The sequence below is a fragment of the Aulostomus chinensis genome, chromosome 22 (genome assembly GCF_037954235.1).
Source record: "Aulostomus chinensis isolate RoL2024-O1b breed Wild chromosome 22, RoL_Achi_v1.0, whole genome shotgun sequence".
In the NCBI taxonomy this organism is placed as follows: domain Eukaryota; kingdom Metazoa; phylum Chordata; class Actinopteri; order Syngnathiformes; family Aulostomidae; genus Aulostomus; species Aulostomus chinensis.
This window is the reverse complement of record NC_141341.1, coordinates 10,250,274-10,266,219: the sequence shown is the minus strand read 5'-3', so window position 1 is coordinate 10,266,219 and position 15,946 is coordinate 10,250,274. Positions and strand designations below refer to the sequence as shown.

The 15,946-nt window shown below is 41.5% G+C and overlaps 1 protein-coding gene across 4 annotated transcripts in view; it reads left to right on the top strand.

Moving 5' to 3' along the window:
• Nucleotides 1–15,946, top strand: part of slc4a7 (solute carrier family 4 member 7) — a 41,451-nt gene that overhangs the window by 7,469 nt on the left and 18,036 nt on the right. For 3 of the 4 annotated variants that reach the window (XM_086192719.1, XM_086192717.1, XM_086192718.1), the window contains exons 2-7: nucleotides 6,343–6,424; nucleotides 8,075–8,224; nucleotides 9,293–9,431; nucleotides 12,082–12,242; nucleotides 12,431–12,619; nucleotides 13,526–13,906. In XM_086192719.1, the coding sequence (XP_086048845.1) occupies nucleotides 6,343–6,424; nucleotides 8,075–8,224; nucleotides 9,293–9,431; nucleotides 12,082–12,242; nucleotides 12,431–12,619; nucleotides 13,526–13,906 (1,102 nt within the window). The remainder of the gene's footprint in view (nucleotides 1–6,342; nucleotides 6,425–8,074; nucleotides 8,225–9,292; nucleotides 9,432–12,081; nucleotides 12,243–12,430; nucleotides 12,620–13,525; nucleotides 13,907–15,946) is intronic. The other variant, XM_086192720.1, reaches the window with a different exon arrangement.

Sequence of the window (15,946 nt, the reverse complement as noted above, 5' to 3'; positions counted from 1 at the left end):
TGGTAGTTATTCCAGACGCTTGACTTTTTCAGCATCTTGCCTGTGGAGCAGTCATGAGTCAGTGGCAGGTTCCAGTGCATCGTTGGTCACAAAACAGTGAGGTTTAAGGTCTGTTTAAGAATTAATAATAATTCATGCTTTGCATACTACGTCCTTACTTTGAATGATTGATATAGTCCAATGAAAAAAAGACAACAGAACATGACACCACGGAATACTGATTTGAGCATCAATTGCCATGCATGAATGAAGCTTTGAAGCCCCAAAGCATTCGGGTCAGCCTTAATGTACTGAGGCCTTCTATCAAAAGCCCTTTATTGATGCTCCAATATGCTTTTCTTAGTAAGAAATGAATCTTGGTCAGCTGCCTATTCTTCTTCCCGTCATGCCCTCCCCACTGGCGCTTCTCCTGTAGTGAAGCCACAGCTGTGCTTTGTGGGCATAATGGCTGCTTGCCTCCATGGGACTGTGGGTGACACACTAGGCGTTTATTTTGGACAAAGCAATGTGACAGCTTGCCTCGTGTGTTCTTGTACCCAGTAACATAAGGTGAAGGGCACGACAGACTCCAATCACATGTGGGTAATTAACAAAAGGGGCACAACAACACACAGAGTACCTGATCATGGATGTTAATATGTGAACAGATTTATGGAAGTGGTATTTTAAGAAGCTTAAGAATAAGACGATATTTATGAAGCAAGAATGGAACACCAGCTCTGTGTGGCCTGTTAGTAAATATTGGTTCATGATTCCTGCTAAGGACATTAGAGCTTGGGCCACTTGCCAAGCCCTGTTGAACAGTTTTCTGTGTTAGTTTTGATTCTCTTTTAGAAGGATTGTTCCAAAAACACAATAGTTACAAGACATGTCGGAGATAGTTTCCAGTGCTTCTCTGTCAAACATAACCATCAGGACAGGATCAGGTCTAGTTATAAAATAGTCACCTTGGGTCAGTTGTACCTTCACTTAATCTTCTGTGGATTTGCTGCAAGGACTTAAAATCCAGCACAAAGTCCATCAACAGATCTGAAGTCATCAGATCCTACCAGGTTTCGTAAGCAAGCAGGCAGTTGATGATGTGCATGTCATGTGATCTAAGGGCTTGTGCTATTATAAAAAGACATCATCATGAAAAGTTCTCTATTTCAAGTGAGATAATAGTCAGATCACACCAAAAAGGTAGTGCTGATCAAATGCAAAGCAAGTTTCTGCCACACCACTGTTGGGGATTGGCAGTCGGCTCTACTTTCAGATTGTTCAATCATGCTTAATGGAGATCACTGAATGATGATCCAAGTCATGCTAGTGTGTGGGAGGAGTTACATCATCGCATAGCCTTGAGACGCTAGCACAGCCAAAGTTCACACTGAAGTTGTAGAGGACACTCACAACTGTCCAAAGTTGAGTTGTCTTGTGAGCGCTGAAACACAATTGCCCCCCCCCCCCCCCGCCTGAGCATGCTTACATCATCACTGAGCTGTACGAGTCTTATATTTGGTCAGGAAGAAACTTGCAGATCTGATGCTGTATTTAATCACTGGGTCGAGATGGGAGGCTCGTGTTAGGCTCTGTACGTTACATATCGAAACACACTCTGTAACGAAGATGTGACAACTTTTCACTGCAAATTGTTGTTTCGTTTTGTGGTTTGATATACTGTACAGTGAGTGAGAGGCAGGTGAGAAACAAGTTACACATAAAATATTGTCATGCTGACATTGCACTGAAGCATCACTCATTTTGTAGATATTTTTCATTGGACTGCCGGAATTTGCTCACTCACTGTATTTGCTGTCGCTGTCGAAAGACATAAGATGATGCCAGACACGGGGCAACTTATTTATTTGTACCCCTGCGGACTCGCCTGCACTGCAGGAAGCAGTGTCAGAGCCATGGGGAAAAAGCCATGGCAGGCAAACTGGGTTGCATGAAGGATTAAATTTTCCTGCCAAGCTGCTCGTTAACTGCTTTAGGTTTTTGGAAAAATCTTTCACCCTTCGATTGCTGATTAATGATCTAATTGCCAAATGGCTTACTGAAATGTCAATTTCTCACCACAAATGTTTTCAGAAATACACTTTAGCTTACTGTTAAGCTGTAGAAGGAGAATGTTTGTGGCTCAACCCCTATAATGAAACCAGTGCAGCAAAAACCACCTAATATCACAGAACGGTGCAAATCACTTGACTGCCAGAGCGATCAGTGTTCCAACGCTTGCTGATGGGAAGCAGTCTGATCTTTAAAGATGGTTTCTCACTGCTCTTCAGTTTCTTTACAGCCAAATTATTCCCGCTTGTGATCAAGATGATGTCAGAGAGCTTGACAGCTTATTATCATGCAAATCCAACAGCAAATGAGAAATGCACTCTCCCACAGGCCCACAAGTACACAGACAAATGCAATCACAGATGGCACCATTCATCGTAGGTGGAGTTCTAAGAGTAGAGTGATCATGGTTGTATGATAATGCCATGGAAGTCATGCTCATCGTAGTGAATCAGTCATGAAATGGGGGAAAAAAAACAAGAGACTGACATAGTGTACAGCTTTTACATCAGCATGAATTAACTCTGTGGTCAGTGGATGTGACTTAAATGTTGCAACCAAGACACACAAGGCACTGATGCCATCTAGGTATCATGTAACCTTTCAGTTTGTGTCATTATCACTTTTTGTTTGTAGTCATTCCCTCTTGGCTGTAGTACTTGTCTGATTGGGAAAGGGATTGAAATTATCCCTCAAGTGGACATTGTGTTGCATTGGTGTTTAGCTGCATCAATAACTCCACAGTAACATGTTTTTTAGCTCACTAGAATATAATGTGAGATTTGCAAGTGCATCTGAAATGTTAGAATGTGACTATTCGTATGTGAGGTATGTAAGCCTTGGACAGTACAGTACTTGAGGTATCTGACAATGCAATGTAAAAGCTCGTGTGTTGGCATGGGTTACCTCACTAGTGCACCTCCAGATGGCAAGGAGACTGCCAGAAAGTGACTCAGTAGCTTGCTAAATAGTGCTTCTGACAAGATCCAGACTACTTTTGATTTACACAAAATTATACAGAACGATAGCTTGGATATTGGCTTGCGAAAAGGTGGGACCAAGGCAATTTGCCTGCTCACATCAAAGTGACCAGGAGAAATAGTGAGGGGATGCATACTCACAGGTGTCAACACAAGTGGGGGAGACAGTCAGTCCAGCTCCGTGGCCCTGATGCACAGGTGCATCAGCTCAACCTCACGGGTTTTTTATGGAGCTCCTGCTCTCTGAGCCGAAGTGTGAGCTTCAGATCCTCTGTCTCAACCCCAGCCTCTTTCAGAGCCATGGGATCTATACTGAAGTGATCCTGGTACAGGACTGGAGGAGAAGCAGGGGCCTCCGCCTCTCCCTGATCACTGAGCTTGTGGGGCCATGGTAGCCACGGCTCCCACCTCCCCATCTAAACCCTCAGAGGCACCGTCTGTCTGCGGCTGTGCCATTGCGGCCGCCATACCCCTCGCCACGAACTCCCCTGCCAGCACACTTTTAAGCTCTGCCTTCAGTGCATTCATCGGGACAACAGTATAAAAAAACAAAAACAGTGAGTATCAATAAATCCTCCTTCGTACATTTATCTAATTTGTCAAGAGTAGGAGCCTGTGTGAACTCATCCATATTCATCCTGGACAAGCCCCCAAATTATGTTCCGCCCCAGTCTAGTGGAACAGAGGCACGAACATGAACGAATATGAGACAGACATTTGTGAAACATAAAGACAAGAGTTTATGATAAAAGGATTGTATAAACAATGTACGATGTGACAAAATAAAGGGAAGTTTCATTTCAGGGTAAATCCAGGCCAAAATGATAAACAAAATAAAGCAACCTTTTAACCTAGCTGACTAGCACTAGAAAGAAAAACAAAGAAACAAAGTTACAAAACTAAAACTGACTCCCTGGACCAACAAAAACTGGAGAAAACAGGAGATCAAAACAAATGGGGATTTACCCCTGCTGCTTCGGTATGTCTGCTATATATTATACAAAAAAGGTGCTAATTTACAAAGTGACAACAGAAAAAAGTGCCAAAACACACCTAGTGGCACGCAACAAATAAAAAGTCCAAAAATAGGCTGACGAGCAGAGTATGAAGGGGGCCGTTTTGCTGACAGCTGATTGGGCTCATTGACAGTTTTGTGAATTAGCTGTGGAGGACCAATGGCTGCTGATTGGAGGCAGGACCTGTCCAAAAAAAAAAAAACACAGATGGGAGGACAACAAGAGAGCCCACTCTAACTTAAAGAAGAATAACCAAACTAAAAAGATAGTCTAACGGCTGGGGCCGTAACACTATTGAACCTGTGCTCCTGCTCTGATGCAATTTATCATGAACTGAATTTATTACATGAAAGAAAAGCCATAGTAGCTCAGCGGGGAGTTGATGCCAGCCTCCTGTAACTGTCCTTGCGAACCCATAAACTCTGTTTCATCATGAATATGTAGCTGCATGTTCTTAGCCCGTCATAATGGTCTCATAACAATCCTCCGACTCTACCGCGGCTACTGTGCTGCACCGCACAAGTTGAGTTGAAATTGTGCATACACAATTCCAGGCCCCATTTGAGATTTGATCATAGCATCTGATCATGTCTATATTGATAAATGCAGACGTTCATTTGATAAATGAGGATCATTGCATCGATAGTACATAGTATGTAACCTCATAAACAATGTCTGTTAATGTGGCAGGAAAACAGTTCATTGTGACTTGTTGAAATTAATTTTATTATTTAAAAAAATCCTAGTCCATTTTGGTCCAGATGTGATTATCTTGGCTCCTGTTGGCATTTCAACAGTTAAGCGATGAGAATACTTTTGTACCCATGATACATGTTGGTCTGTTTGTTATTTTACATAACTGCTCTTTGCTCGCAAACCAGCTGAGGGGGAAAATGACTCAAGGTAAACAAAGCACAGTGTGCAACATCTCATCCAAAAAACAAAATTACATGTAAATTGTGTATTTAACAGCGCTTACAATGAAACTACATCACATGTATTCAATTACAGACAACTTGTTTTCTGGTGATGGCTGTCTAACCCACTCTCTTCCTCACAGGTATCAAGATAAAGTCCATCTTAACTTGGGGTGGGGGGTGTCATATAAATGCTTTGCATCAGATATATAGTTTTTGTTTGAGTTTATTCACTTGAATTGAGTTTGGCTACTTAATTTGAAATCCACAAATACAAGTTTTGTATTGAGGCATATACATATTGACTTTGTGCTAGTAGTTTCCTAAATTGTATTTTCCCATCCTGAAAAATGGGACGAAAACAAATTATCAGCAGAGATTTTGGCTCTTTTTTTCTTAAAATTCTTCCTGTGTATCCTTAATTAAGTCTGTTCTTGTCAACCCGGCAGTCAAGGCCAGCATTAGCTCACTGTCACCCAGTGTCATTTATATAGCTGTGTCTAAAATCGGCTTCTCCCTTCGGGTCACAATACCTCGTGCTTTGTTGAAATATACACTGATGGTGGAGCCATGCTGGTCTGACTTGTATTGATTTTCTCCATGTGATCCTTTTTTGTGGTGTTGGATCACAACTGGAAATCATTTTCTAGCAGGAGACAAGTGGGAAAAATTATTTATTAGGGCCATGAAGTCATGCCTGAGTGTCACTGGTGTACTTATTGAAGTGAGCTGACATGTCTGATGTATTTTACTTAATGTAGCTGTATTTGTTATTTGTTAGTTTGATGATTTGGAAATTTCAGGGGTGGAGTTTCAGGAAGTCATTTTAGGTGTGGTTGTGGCTTGGAGTAAAATCTGTATCATGTAACATTTGTTGCTGTACACTCGTGATATACCCACAGTAACTTCTCACAGCACATTTAGCTCAGTTTTAGCCACACATGCTGCAGTAACTGGAGACAGATTCTCAGTGACTGCTTTAAATGTCCTGACACTAAAGGGCAGAGAGTCAAGTGACCATTAAAACAAGTTTGGTAATTGGGCCAAGAAGGCTTTTTATGGAGGAGGTGTGTATAATTTTGTCTGTGTGTGTTTCTTTTTGCAAAGTTGTAGCTGGTATAGTTCCATGATTAGAATTAGTACAAGGCTAGTTCTAAGGGTCAAGATCGAGATGACGTACGCCTTACTTATGATGCTAGGTGTTTTATGGACACACTTTGTCTAAGGAATAAATCTAGTGTTTGTCACTTCACAAGTATGTTAATGTGATGTATGTATTTATCATGTATTCATCCACTGGCATCTCTCTGCAAGAACAATGATAATCTTGAAGAGTAATTGTCTCACGCTCGTTCTCTCCCTCTGACTTTTCCTTCTCAGGGTCTAGATGAGGAGGCATTAGTTGACCATGGGAAGACAAGCTATGCTACACACACAAATTATGAAAAGGACGAGTTGGAAAGTAAGTTTGTTTCAGCTTTCCCTTGTGAATGTGTGATAGCATTAAAATATTATCATTATTACATGTTATAATTAAAAACGAGCAAAATCAGTATGCTAGACATAGCAACTACTCCTTGTTAACTAGATTTTTTAAGCTATGTATTTCTTGTATACAGTAATTTGCTGTTGTATAATAACACTATTTACAGTACTATTGTGACATAGATTTTAAGCATATGACTTCATCCTATTTCGTTGACCATGTGCTTGACAGATGAATGGAATCAAACTTCAAAAGATGAGAAGGAGTGTTATATTTAATTAAATGTCAGTGCAGTTCATATGAGAAGACAAACAAACAGTATGACCACAAGAATATCTTCCTCTTTGTCCTCCTATCCTCCCCCTGCAGCGCTCTTTATGCAGGTCCACCACCACACATCTTCAGTATTATCTCCTATTATACCATTCTTTGTGAGACCATTCTGCTCTCTATCTAGCTAAGCTCTCTTCCATTTTCAGTTCTGTCTTGCTCTTTCAATATCTCACAGTTTCTCCCCATCTGTTCAGCTGATATGCATGTCGCTTCTGCGACTTTCTGAGTGCTACATCTTGGTTTCATTCCTCTTGGGTTCCCTCTCAAATCAAAGGGAAATGACTCATCTATGAAAAATGAGAATTGGCAGAGAATGTAAGTCAAAAATAGGGCATTTGCATCACAGAACACAATCCCGGTGTGATAGAAACGATGAAGAGGGGGTAAATGGATTTTGAAAAAGTACTCCGGTTTCCTTCAAGTAGGTTATCTGGAGCACTTGAAATAAATGGGAAAACATTATTTGTCTTCTGTCTGGATTGTTATAGTGTCTTATCTCGTCTAGAAACACTTAGAATAGTTTCACAAGATATACAAAGTTGGTCAAAATTGTCTGTTAATTTGTTGGATCAGAATTCCCTGTAATCATTGTTTGCCTTGTTGGAAAAGTCTTAATTTATGCATTGTTGGTATATTTTCAATGGCTAACTGAGGCAGACATCTGCAATATTTAGTGGAAGAGAAAAAATGGGGGAGATTTTGTTCTAGAATAATAGAAATGTGTTTATGGACGTTAAAAAAAAGCCTTCATACTTTTTATAAGGATACACTTAAATTAAAATTATAAGCCAATTCTGTTAACAGGGCAGATACTGTGTGCTTGAGTTGCATGGTTCTTACATTTGACAAAACTGCATCTGACCCAATTCACTAAAGTTAATGAAAGTACACTTTTCAGTGCAACACATATAGAAGTTACCTCAGTGTAAACAAAGTAATGCCAGCAACCTCATAAAATACAAATGCAACACTTGACTGATTCGAAGCAGTGCAGGCTGACTGTGCTCAGTCTCCTCCTGGTGTTGTACAGACCATGTTGAGTCAAGGAAACAATCTTAAGAATGGAAGTATTCCCATTACCTGCCTAAATTTAGATTTATTTTCTGCGGAAATAGTATAAAATTTTCTTTAGAAATTTAAAAAGGTTTTAGAAAATCATTACATTTGATCTTATAGTGTCTAGCATCCCAGGTTATTATAAAATAATATGTTATATTTGATTTAAATTTGTAAGACAGATGTAAAGGAAAGGTGTGTGAGGTTTTTTTTTAAAATTGTGTTTCTTTTCCCCAGGCCACAGAGCGGTGTACGTAGGCGTCCATGTTCCTCTTGGGAGGGAAACTAAGCGAAGGCATCGCCATCGAGGACACAAACATCACAGAAAGAAGAAAGAGAGAGATTCTGATGAGGGCAAGGAGGATGGCAGGGACTCCCCCTCATACGGTTGGACACTCTTCTTAGCTTGAGACACCAACCTAAAATGTCTTATATATTCTGTGGCACTGAATCTGGTAATTAGCCATATCTGTGTCTGTTTTCCCCCTGGGTCAAGATGTCCTGATATCTGCCCTTTTATCTTTAAGGAGATTTCCAGGAAGCATGTTAGTATTCATTAGTCTCTATTGACTAGTTCATGTATGACGATTTCTCACTATCAAGATCACTCATGTATTTGTCTGTGGCAGAATGAAAAGCATTTACTTGGCTTTTGGAGGCTTACGTGCAGCTTTGCTGGCTAGCCACATGCACGTACTGTATCATGATCAAAATTACATAATCACCTCTTTTTTTTTTAATATCAGTTTCTGTGGGCAGAAATGTTCCTCCGTGAGCACACAATTTCACTTCAGAGTATGCTAACTCTAAGAATGCTTCAATTTGATTAGGAGATTGAAATCGCTGGTTCAATGGATTGTCTGTGAAAGACATCAACTGCTTAAATAGCATTATGAAGGTCTGCTCGAAGATCACTGGAGACTCCAACAAAAAATAAATTCTTTCTCTGGAAGAGCCGAGTTGTTAAGGAAGCAGAAGAAATAATAAATCAACCTCATGATGTGACTTTTACGGAATTCTCTGTTATGCCCTCGGGCTGGTGCTATTATGCGCCCACGCTAAAAAACAAATAGATTCGCATCTTCTTTCATTCCTCTGCTATTAGGCTACCAAATTCTAAGCTACTAAATGCTAATAGTAGTCAACCTGTGGTTACTAAGCCACCCTTCTGCATCATGAGAATTGTTGTCTTTGTATATTTCTGATGTTCGACCCATTGATCAGTGCGCTTATCACTGGCATGTGGATGGTCGGATGTCTGATTGCTGCTGTTGATTCATATATTTGTCTATTGAAAAGAATGAAATAGACATTAGAAATGAATTGCCCTTTGGGACTAATGATATACTGTGAATCTGAATCTGAAATGTGGCACATAATTTTGAGAATTTTAAAGTCAAGGTAACTCTAATCCCTATAAATACAATTTTAGACCTCTGCCCACTCTGTGTCCAGATACGCCATCCCAACGGGTCCAGTTCATCCTGGGTACAGAGGATGATGACCTGGAGCATATGCCCCATGACCTCTTCACTGAGATGGATGAACTCTCCTTCAGGGATGGCAGTGCCACTGAGTGGAAGGAAACTGCCAGGTCAGAAAACAATTGAAAGGTTGAATACCATTATAGCAGTTACACAAGCTCCATGGATCGATCAGCTTTTTGCACTCTACTATTTGACATGAGGATTAGATATGATGTGTATTTTAACAGTACACATCAGCATGAGATGCCTACAGACTAAGGCCAGGATAGAAGTTAATAGAAGAATTAGGCTCAGGAACAAGATCTCACCTTGCTCTAAGATACCGACAGTTTAAAGTAGCTTCCTTTATAACCAGTTTTAATGCTCCACTCTCCCTTTTGTCAGAGGTACTGTGTTCTGTAGCGTTGGAGCAATCATTGAGCCAATCTCAACTCATCAGATAGTAAATTGTTTCACTTTTCCCCATCTATAGTTGCCTCTGACCCCCATACAGCAATCCAGACTGCACTCTGTGACCCGTGTTTCTGGGTGTCACCCATTACTCTCCATCTGGCAACTCTAATGAAACATTATCTACAGCTCTGTTTCCACACAGAGGGCATACTTTCTATTGCCTTTCCTTGGAAGAAGGCCTCTCACCCAGGAGCCATGCATACACTGGCTGAAATCCAGATGCCTCTCACGCAGTTATGCATATCTCCTTAACTACATAAACCACAGCCAACCACGCTTCTCCTGAGCACCCACTCGTCACCACAGAGTCAGGCAGAGTTGCAACATGCTTCTGGTTCCAACATTATTTCCTTCAAGTTCAGGGAGCAATGCCTGATTTGGAATTTCCCAGAGCTACACTCCAGTCGCGCCTTCCTTCCAAGAAGTTCAGATCATTCAATCAAAATTTTCAGACACTGATCTTCGCAGCTATACAATGGCTGTTTCAGAGCTCATTGCAAAGTTCCACAGTCAAGAATCCCACTCCATGGTTTTTCCTGACTCCAGGCCCATCAGTGGTCCCTGTTTCTAGTGTTCTGTAATTAAGTGGGACAGTAACATGAATCAACCATGCCAGATTTTAATTAGTGAGTCTGTCCGATCCATTTCAACCCTGCATCCTCCAAAATTATTTTCATCCTTTTCTCCACTCCAGTTTGATCACTGCATAATGCACCCACCCTTATTCAGTCCTTCTGGAAACCTACTGTAACTTCATTTATGCTGAAGTCATCTGCCCCCACCCAAATGAGTAGCTTTTGCTGATTATAACATGCACTTGTCTGCATTTGCATCTAATTCCACATCTATATTGCCGGGCGGTGTTTAGCACTGTCGCCTCACAGTAAGAAGGTTCTGGGTTCGAGCCCTGGCTCGAGCGCAGGATCTTTATGTGTGGAGTCTGCATGTCCTCCCTGTGCCTGTGTGGATTCTCTCTGGTACTCCGGCTTCCTCCCACTCTCCAAAGACATCAAGAGGGGACGAGGTTAATCCAGACTCTAAATTGACCGTAGGCGTGGCTGTGAGTGTGAATGGTTGTCTGTCTATATGTGTTGGCCCTGCGATGGACTGGCGACCCGTCCAGGATGAAGTCCGCCTCTCACCTGAGGGCAGCAGGGTTGGCCCCGAGGCCTCCTCCCGGTCGGACATACCTGGAAAATCTCCCGAGGGAGGTGTCCAAGAGGCATCCTCACCAGATGCCCAAACCACCTCAACTGACTCCTCTCAACATGGAGGGGTCCCTCCCGAATGGCCAAATTTCTCACCCTATCTCTAAGGGAGAGTCCAGCCCCATGAGGAAACTCATTTTGTCCGCTTGTATTCGCTATCTTGTTGTTTCAGTCATTACCCAGAGCTCATGACCATAGGTGAGGGTTGCAACTTAGATTGACTGGTAAATTGAGAGCTTTGCCTTTTGGCTAAGCTCCCTCTTCACCACAACGGACTGGTTTAGCACCCGCATCGCTGCGGATGCCGCCCCATCTGCCTGTCAATCTCACACTCCATCCTACCCTCACTTGTGAACAAGATACCGAGATATTACACACCAGTTTCTCAGTTGATATACTGTATACATTAATAATTGTCTGAAGACAGACTGTCAGTTTCTGAATCTAATTGGACATGAAAAAAAAAGAAAAGAAAAAAAATCTATATTTTTTAAATTTATTTAATTTTTTAAATTTAGTTCAAGGATGAGTTTAAGTAAAACGATGTAATAATTTTTTGGGAACACACCTTTGGCCACACTGGATGACCACAATCAGACCAAAAGTCAGTGTAGAAAGATGGCACTGGCATTAGTTCTGCAGCAGCGATGCTCAGTTAGCTGTCACATAGGTACAGTTAGCAGTGGGCCCAAGCGGAAAATGAAAATGAAGCTTTCAGCGGGTTCGAGCTCTACAGCTCAGCTTTGCTTTGCTCACATTTTCGAGAAGTTAATTTATATTTTACCCCTTTTTAATGATGTTTTATTTTGCCGCCCCTGGCCCATCCACTACTAATCAGAATGTTAATTTCTGGACAGAGTGCAGATTAACCGATTTAATCGCAATTCTCATGTCATCCATACTAGTGAAACATATTTAGAACCCTCCAGTTGGAATAGAAGGAAATTATATTTAAAAAAGGGTAGTTTAGCTTTGTTGTTCTGTATTATTATAAAAGCAACTTTGATTCCATCACTGATAAAATTCACTAAATTTCACACATCATTGAAAGCATTTTGATACGTGTGTTTGTGTTTCACCTTGTGTTTGTCTACAGATGGCTAAAGTTTGAGGAGGATGTAGAAGATGGCGGAGAGCGGTGGAGTAAACCTTACGTGGCAACGCTGTCTCTACACAGTTTATTTGAACTGCGTAGCTGCATACTCAACGGCACAGTCATGTTGGATATGAGGGCCAACAGTATTGAGGAAATTGCAGGTAAAATTCACTGTGCTTTTAAAGATGTTTGATTGCATTTTGGTTAAATTTCTTAAGTTTCATAGTCATGAAAGGTATTTTATATATAACATATACATATGCTTTTTTCAGGTTTTCATCCATTTTTTTGCCTTTTTTTCCCCTAAATACTGTGTTTGTAATCATGTACAAATGTTTGTGTGATTCAGACATGGTGATAGACAGCATGGTGGCATCAGGCCAGCTCAAGGAGGACCTGCGTGAGAAGGTACGAGAAGCCATGCTGAAGAAGCACCACCACCAGAATGAAAGAAAGCTCAGCAATCGCATCCCTCTGGTGCGCTCCATTGCTGACATAGGCAAGAAACATTCAGACCCACTCTTGCTTGAAAGAAACGGTGAGATCCTACATGCACTCGCATTTCTTTTTCCTCACTATGCTCCACCATTGGGAAGTATTGCTGAAGATACAATGTTCAAGTCCATTTGCATAGAAGGTGGAGGGTAAAAGTGAGTAGAATCTAGAGAATGACCTTTATTGTGATCAGTCCTCCACGGTGAAAGAGAAATCTGGGTGCCAATATTTATGCTAACCTGTATGGCTGGCCTGGCGTGGGGTTTGAAATACTGAGGTTGATACTCAGGAAATGATTCACCTTTCTACTTTTTTTCCCTTGATGCATGGCTTCAGGATGTAAATATATGGTGTGCGTTTTAAGATCTTGGATGCCGGCCTGGTGTTTTGATAATGAAAGAAATATCACCGTCTCCACTTCTTTGCCTGTGGTACTTTGTGGTCTTGCATTTTCATTTAGTTGAACATGACCTGAAAATGTGAAAGTTCAGCAATTTTATCTCAGTTTGACAGTTGGCGATTGTAAACACTGGAGTGTGAAAAATGCGTGTGGTCTCAACCTCATGAATATGCACTGTTTTTAAGATTCATGACCAGTTTGTTGTGGTGCACTGTTATTGTGCTAACACAGTTTTGCCGTACCTCACTTCTGATGTGTGAGTGGAATGTTTGAGCTTGAATGGGAGAAGTTGTTCGGCCTTTTGTGTGGACTCATTCTGGGGTCTTCTGCACAGAACCATGCTCACATTTACTCAAGCATGAATGTCTCTAATTACATCTCTGCCACTGTCTTGCTGCTCACCCTTTCTGGCTTTCTCCAGATACCATCCCTGTGATGTACTCCTACCTCATATGTTTTTCCTTTCTGCTCACCCCGTTTTCCTCTGCCTCCTTCTCCTTACCCTCTCTCTCCCTTTTTCCCCCCTTTTGCCATTGTCTCCTTTGTTAGGAGAGGGCCTGTCCTCTTCACGTCTCTCTCTCCACAAGCCCGGAGCAGCAGCCTCTGTCTCCAACCTGTCACAGAGACGAGAGTCCAGAGTTTCCATCCTGCTCAACCACCTCCTTCCCTCTTCCTCCTCCAACACTGGGCCCTCCCCAGGCCCTTCGCCCCTCACCACTCCTCAAAATACCCCTACATCATTCAGGCGCTCCCAGAGCCCCCCTCATACCCATGGAGGAGGCCTTGGGCCTCAAGGTATCCCAGAGGTGGTGGTATCGCCTCCTGAGGATGACGACCCGACAAACTCTGCAGAGGAAGAAGCAGCATCTCCACAGCTCAGCCGGCAAACATCCTCGGCATCCCAGGGACTTGAGCTGCTGCCCCTAGAAGGCAAATATCTGTGTAGCCTGCCAGTGTGAGTCACGGCTTGAACAGAGAACACTAGCACTAGCATGAAAGCTCTGCTTCCTGTTAACTTCCAAACCTGCAGCCATCTCATCAATAACCCACAGCAAGGCTCACTCGCTAAGGCACTCTTCCTACTCTATTTACCCACATTTTTGACACCACTCCTCTTGACTTCTTATGGTTCATGCTTCCCTTCTCTTCTATCAGTTTTCATATGATACGATCACTGTTATTCCACAGACGCATTCTACTTATCTAAGAATCTCTTTCTTAGTGTCTTAAAACAAAAACCTTACTGCTAAGCCTACTTAAACGTCTCTGTCTCTACACATTTTTACAACATTCCTCAGCGTCTTTGCCTTGCTTGACCACATCTGTTCACCTTTATTGTGGTTTTCATGGCTGCTTGCCAAAATTTTTTGGTCTTGTCTGTTTTTTGTTCTACACTGCATCATGTGCCTGGTGATATTTTATTGTCTTGTTTGGCTACTGTATTTATACAGCATCCCTCCTCTGAATCAAAGTTTTTTGTGTGAGATGTGTTAATAGGAATGTCCCAGAAATCAGTGGTGTGTGCTGATTATTTGTAATGCAGGTACATGATTCAGCTGTAGAGTATATACATTTTATATTGGCTGGATGCAGAATGGACAACTTAGTGTCCTTGAAGTGATGTAACTTAATTCACAGACTTGCAGTTCCCCCATAAACAAGGTTGAGGGTTTATTTGAAACGTTCCAATGTGGTTCAGTGAGCATAATGTGATACAAATGCAAAATATTACTTAGAATGGATGCAGCAGGTGTTTTCTAACCCGAAGCTGTATGGTTTGATTTGGTGACTCTCTTTATCAGTACTACCAACTGCTGGCTGCTGTTTGTTTTCCTGTTGCTCTACTGTTTACTCCCTCCCAAAGCTGCTGTAGGAATAGGTTTATTTGTTGTTTTTGTAAAGTGTAGAAGGAAATTTGGATATGTTGCAATTTTAAGAAGAGCCCAGTTGAATTTTTTTGGCTTGAAAATGAAGGCCAAGACTAGGATGTATATCTGTTGGCTGTTAGACTTTGGTCATTGCTTGTCATTTTTACATCCATATGGTGTCTTTATTATGTATGATATGGAAAGTGGCATACTAAGTGCTAAGTCTTACCAGCTGTAACCTTTCATTTCCAAGTCGCTGTCCCAGTTTGAGTACCGACAGTTATAAAGGTCATGCAACTTGTGCTTTTTCCTCTTGCGTCATTTTGCACCCATGCCTTTTGTCCTCATCAATTCCTAAGTATAAACATTCTTTTACCCTATTAAAGATGAAGTGAGGGACACTTGTGCCAACAGCATAGCTAAATATAAGACCAGGCTATGAGTGTTGGTTCTGTATGTTCTATCACATCAGCACCTTGAGAGACTTTCTGTTCTCTTTCTGTTCTCTAAATAAGCCTTGTTGGCTTGTTATTTGACTGTGTATGCATGTGTGTGTCTGTGCTTGTATCTTTGTGGGAACGGCTCCATATCAAAGTATGGGTCATTACAACCAGCAAACACTTGGTTGGAGTTGAAGCTGAAGGGCTGTGGGAAAGGGTGGTCTTATTATAGCTGACAAGCTTATGTAATTGTACCCCCTTAAAGGAAAATGGGTAGTATTTCCCAAGAGGGAAATGTCGTGACATCATTGAGTTAGTCCAACAGGGGTTTCAAGTCTTGAGTCATTGCTGTCTGATAAATGGACCTTTGTGAATCATGTAGGTTGTAGAAATAGGCACTGAAATAAAGTTGCCTTTGAATTGCTAACTGCACAACTCGGTATCAAGCAGAGATACAACAGAGTTAGGCTTGTGACACATTTTTAAAATTAAATTTTATCTTTTGAAATTGTAGCCTTCTAAGACACAAGCAGGATCACCATCCTGTGTTACAAACCTGCTATCAGCCGCCAGTGTATAGAATCACCTTCTGTTTTAACAGTGTCTTTTCACCTGTCAATTGGGGAGAAAATGTAATAATTCTTGTTATTTTAAGGCCCCTT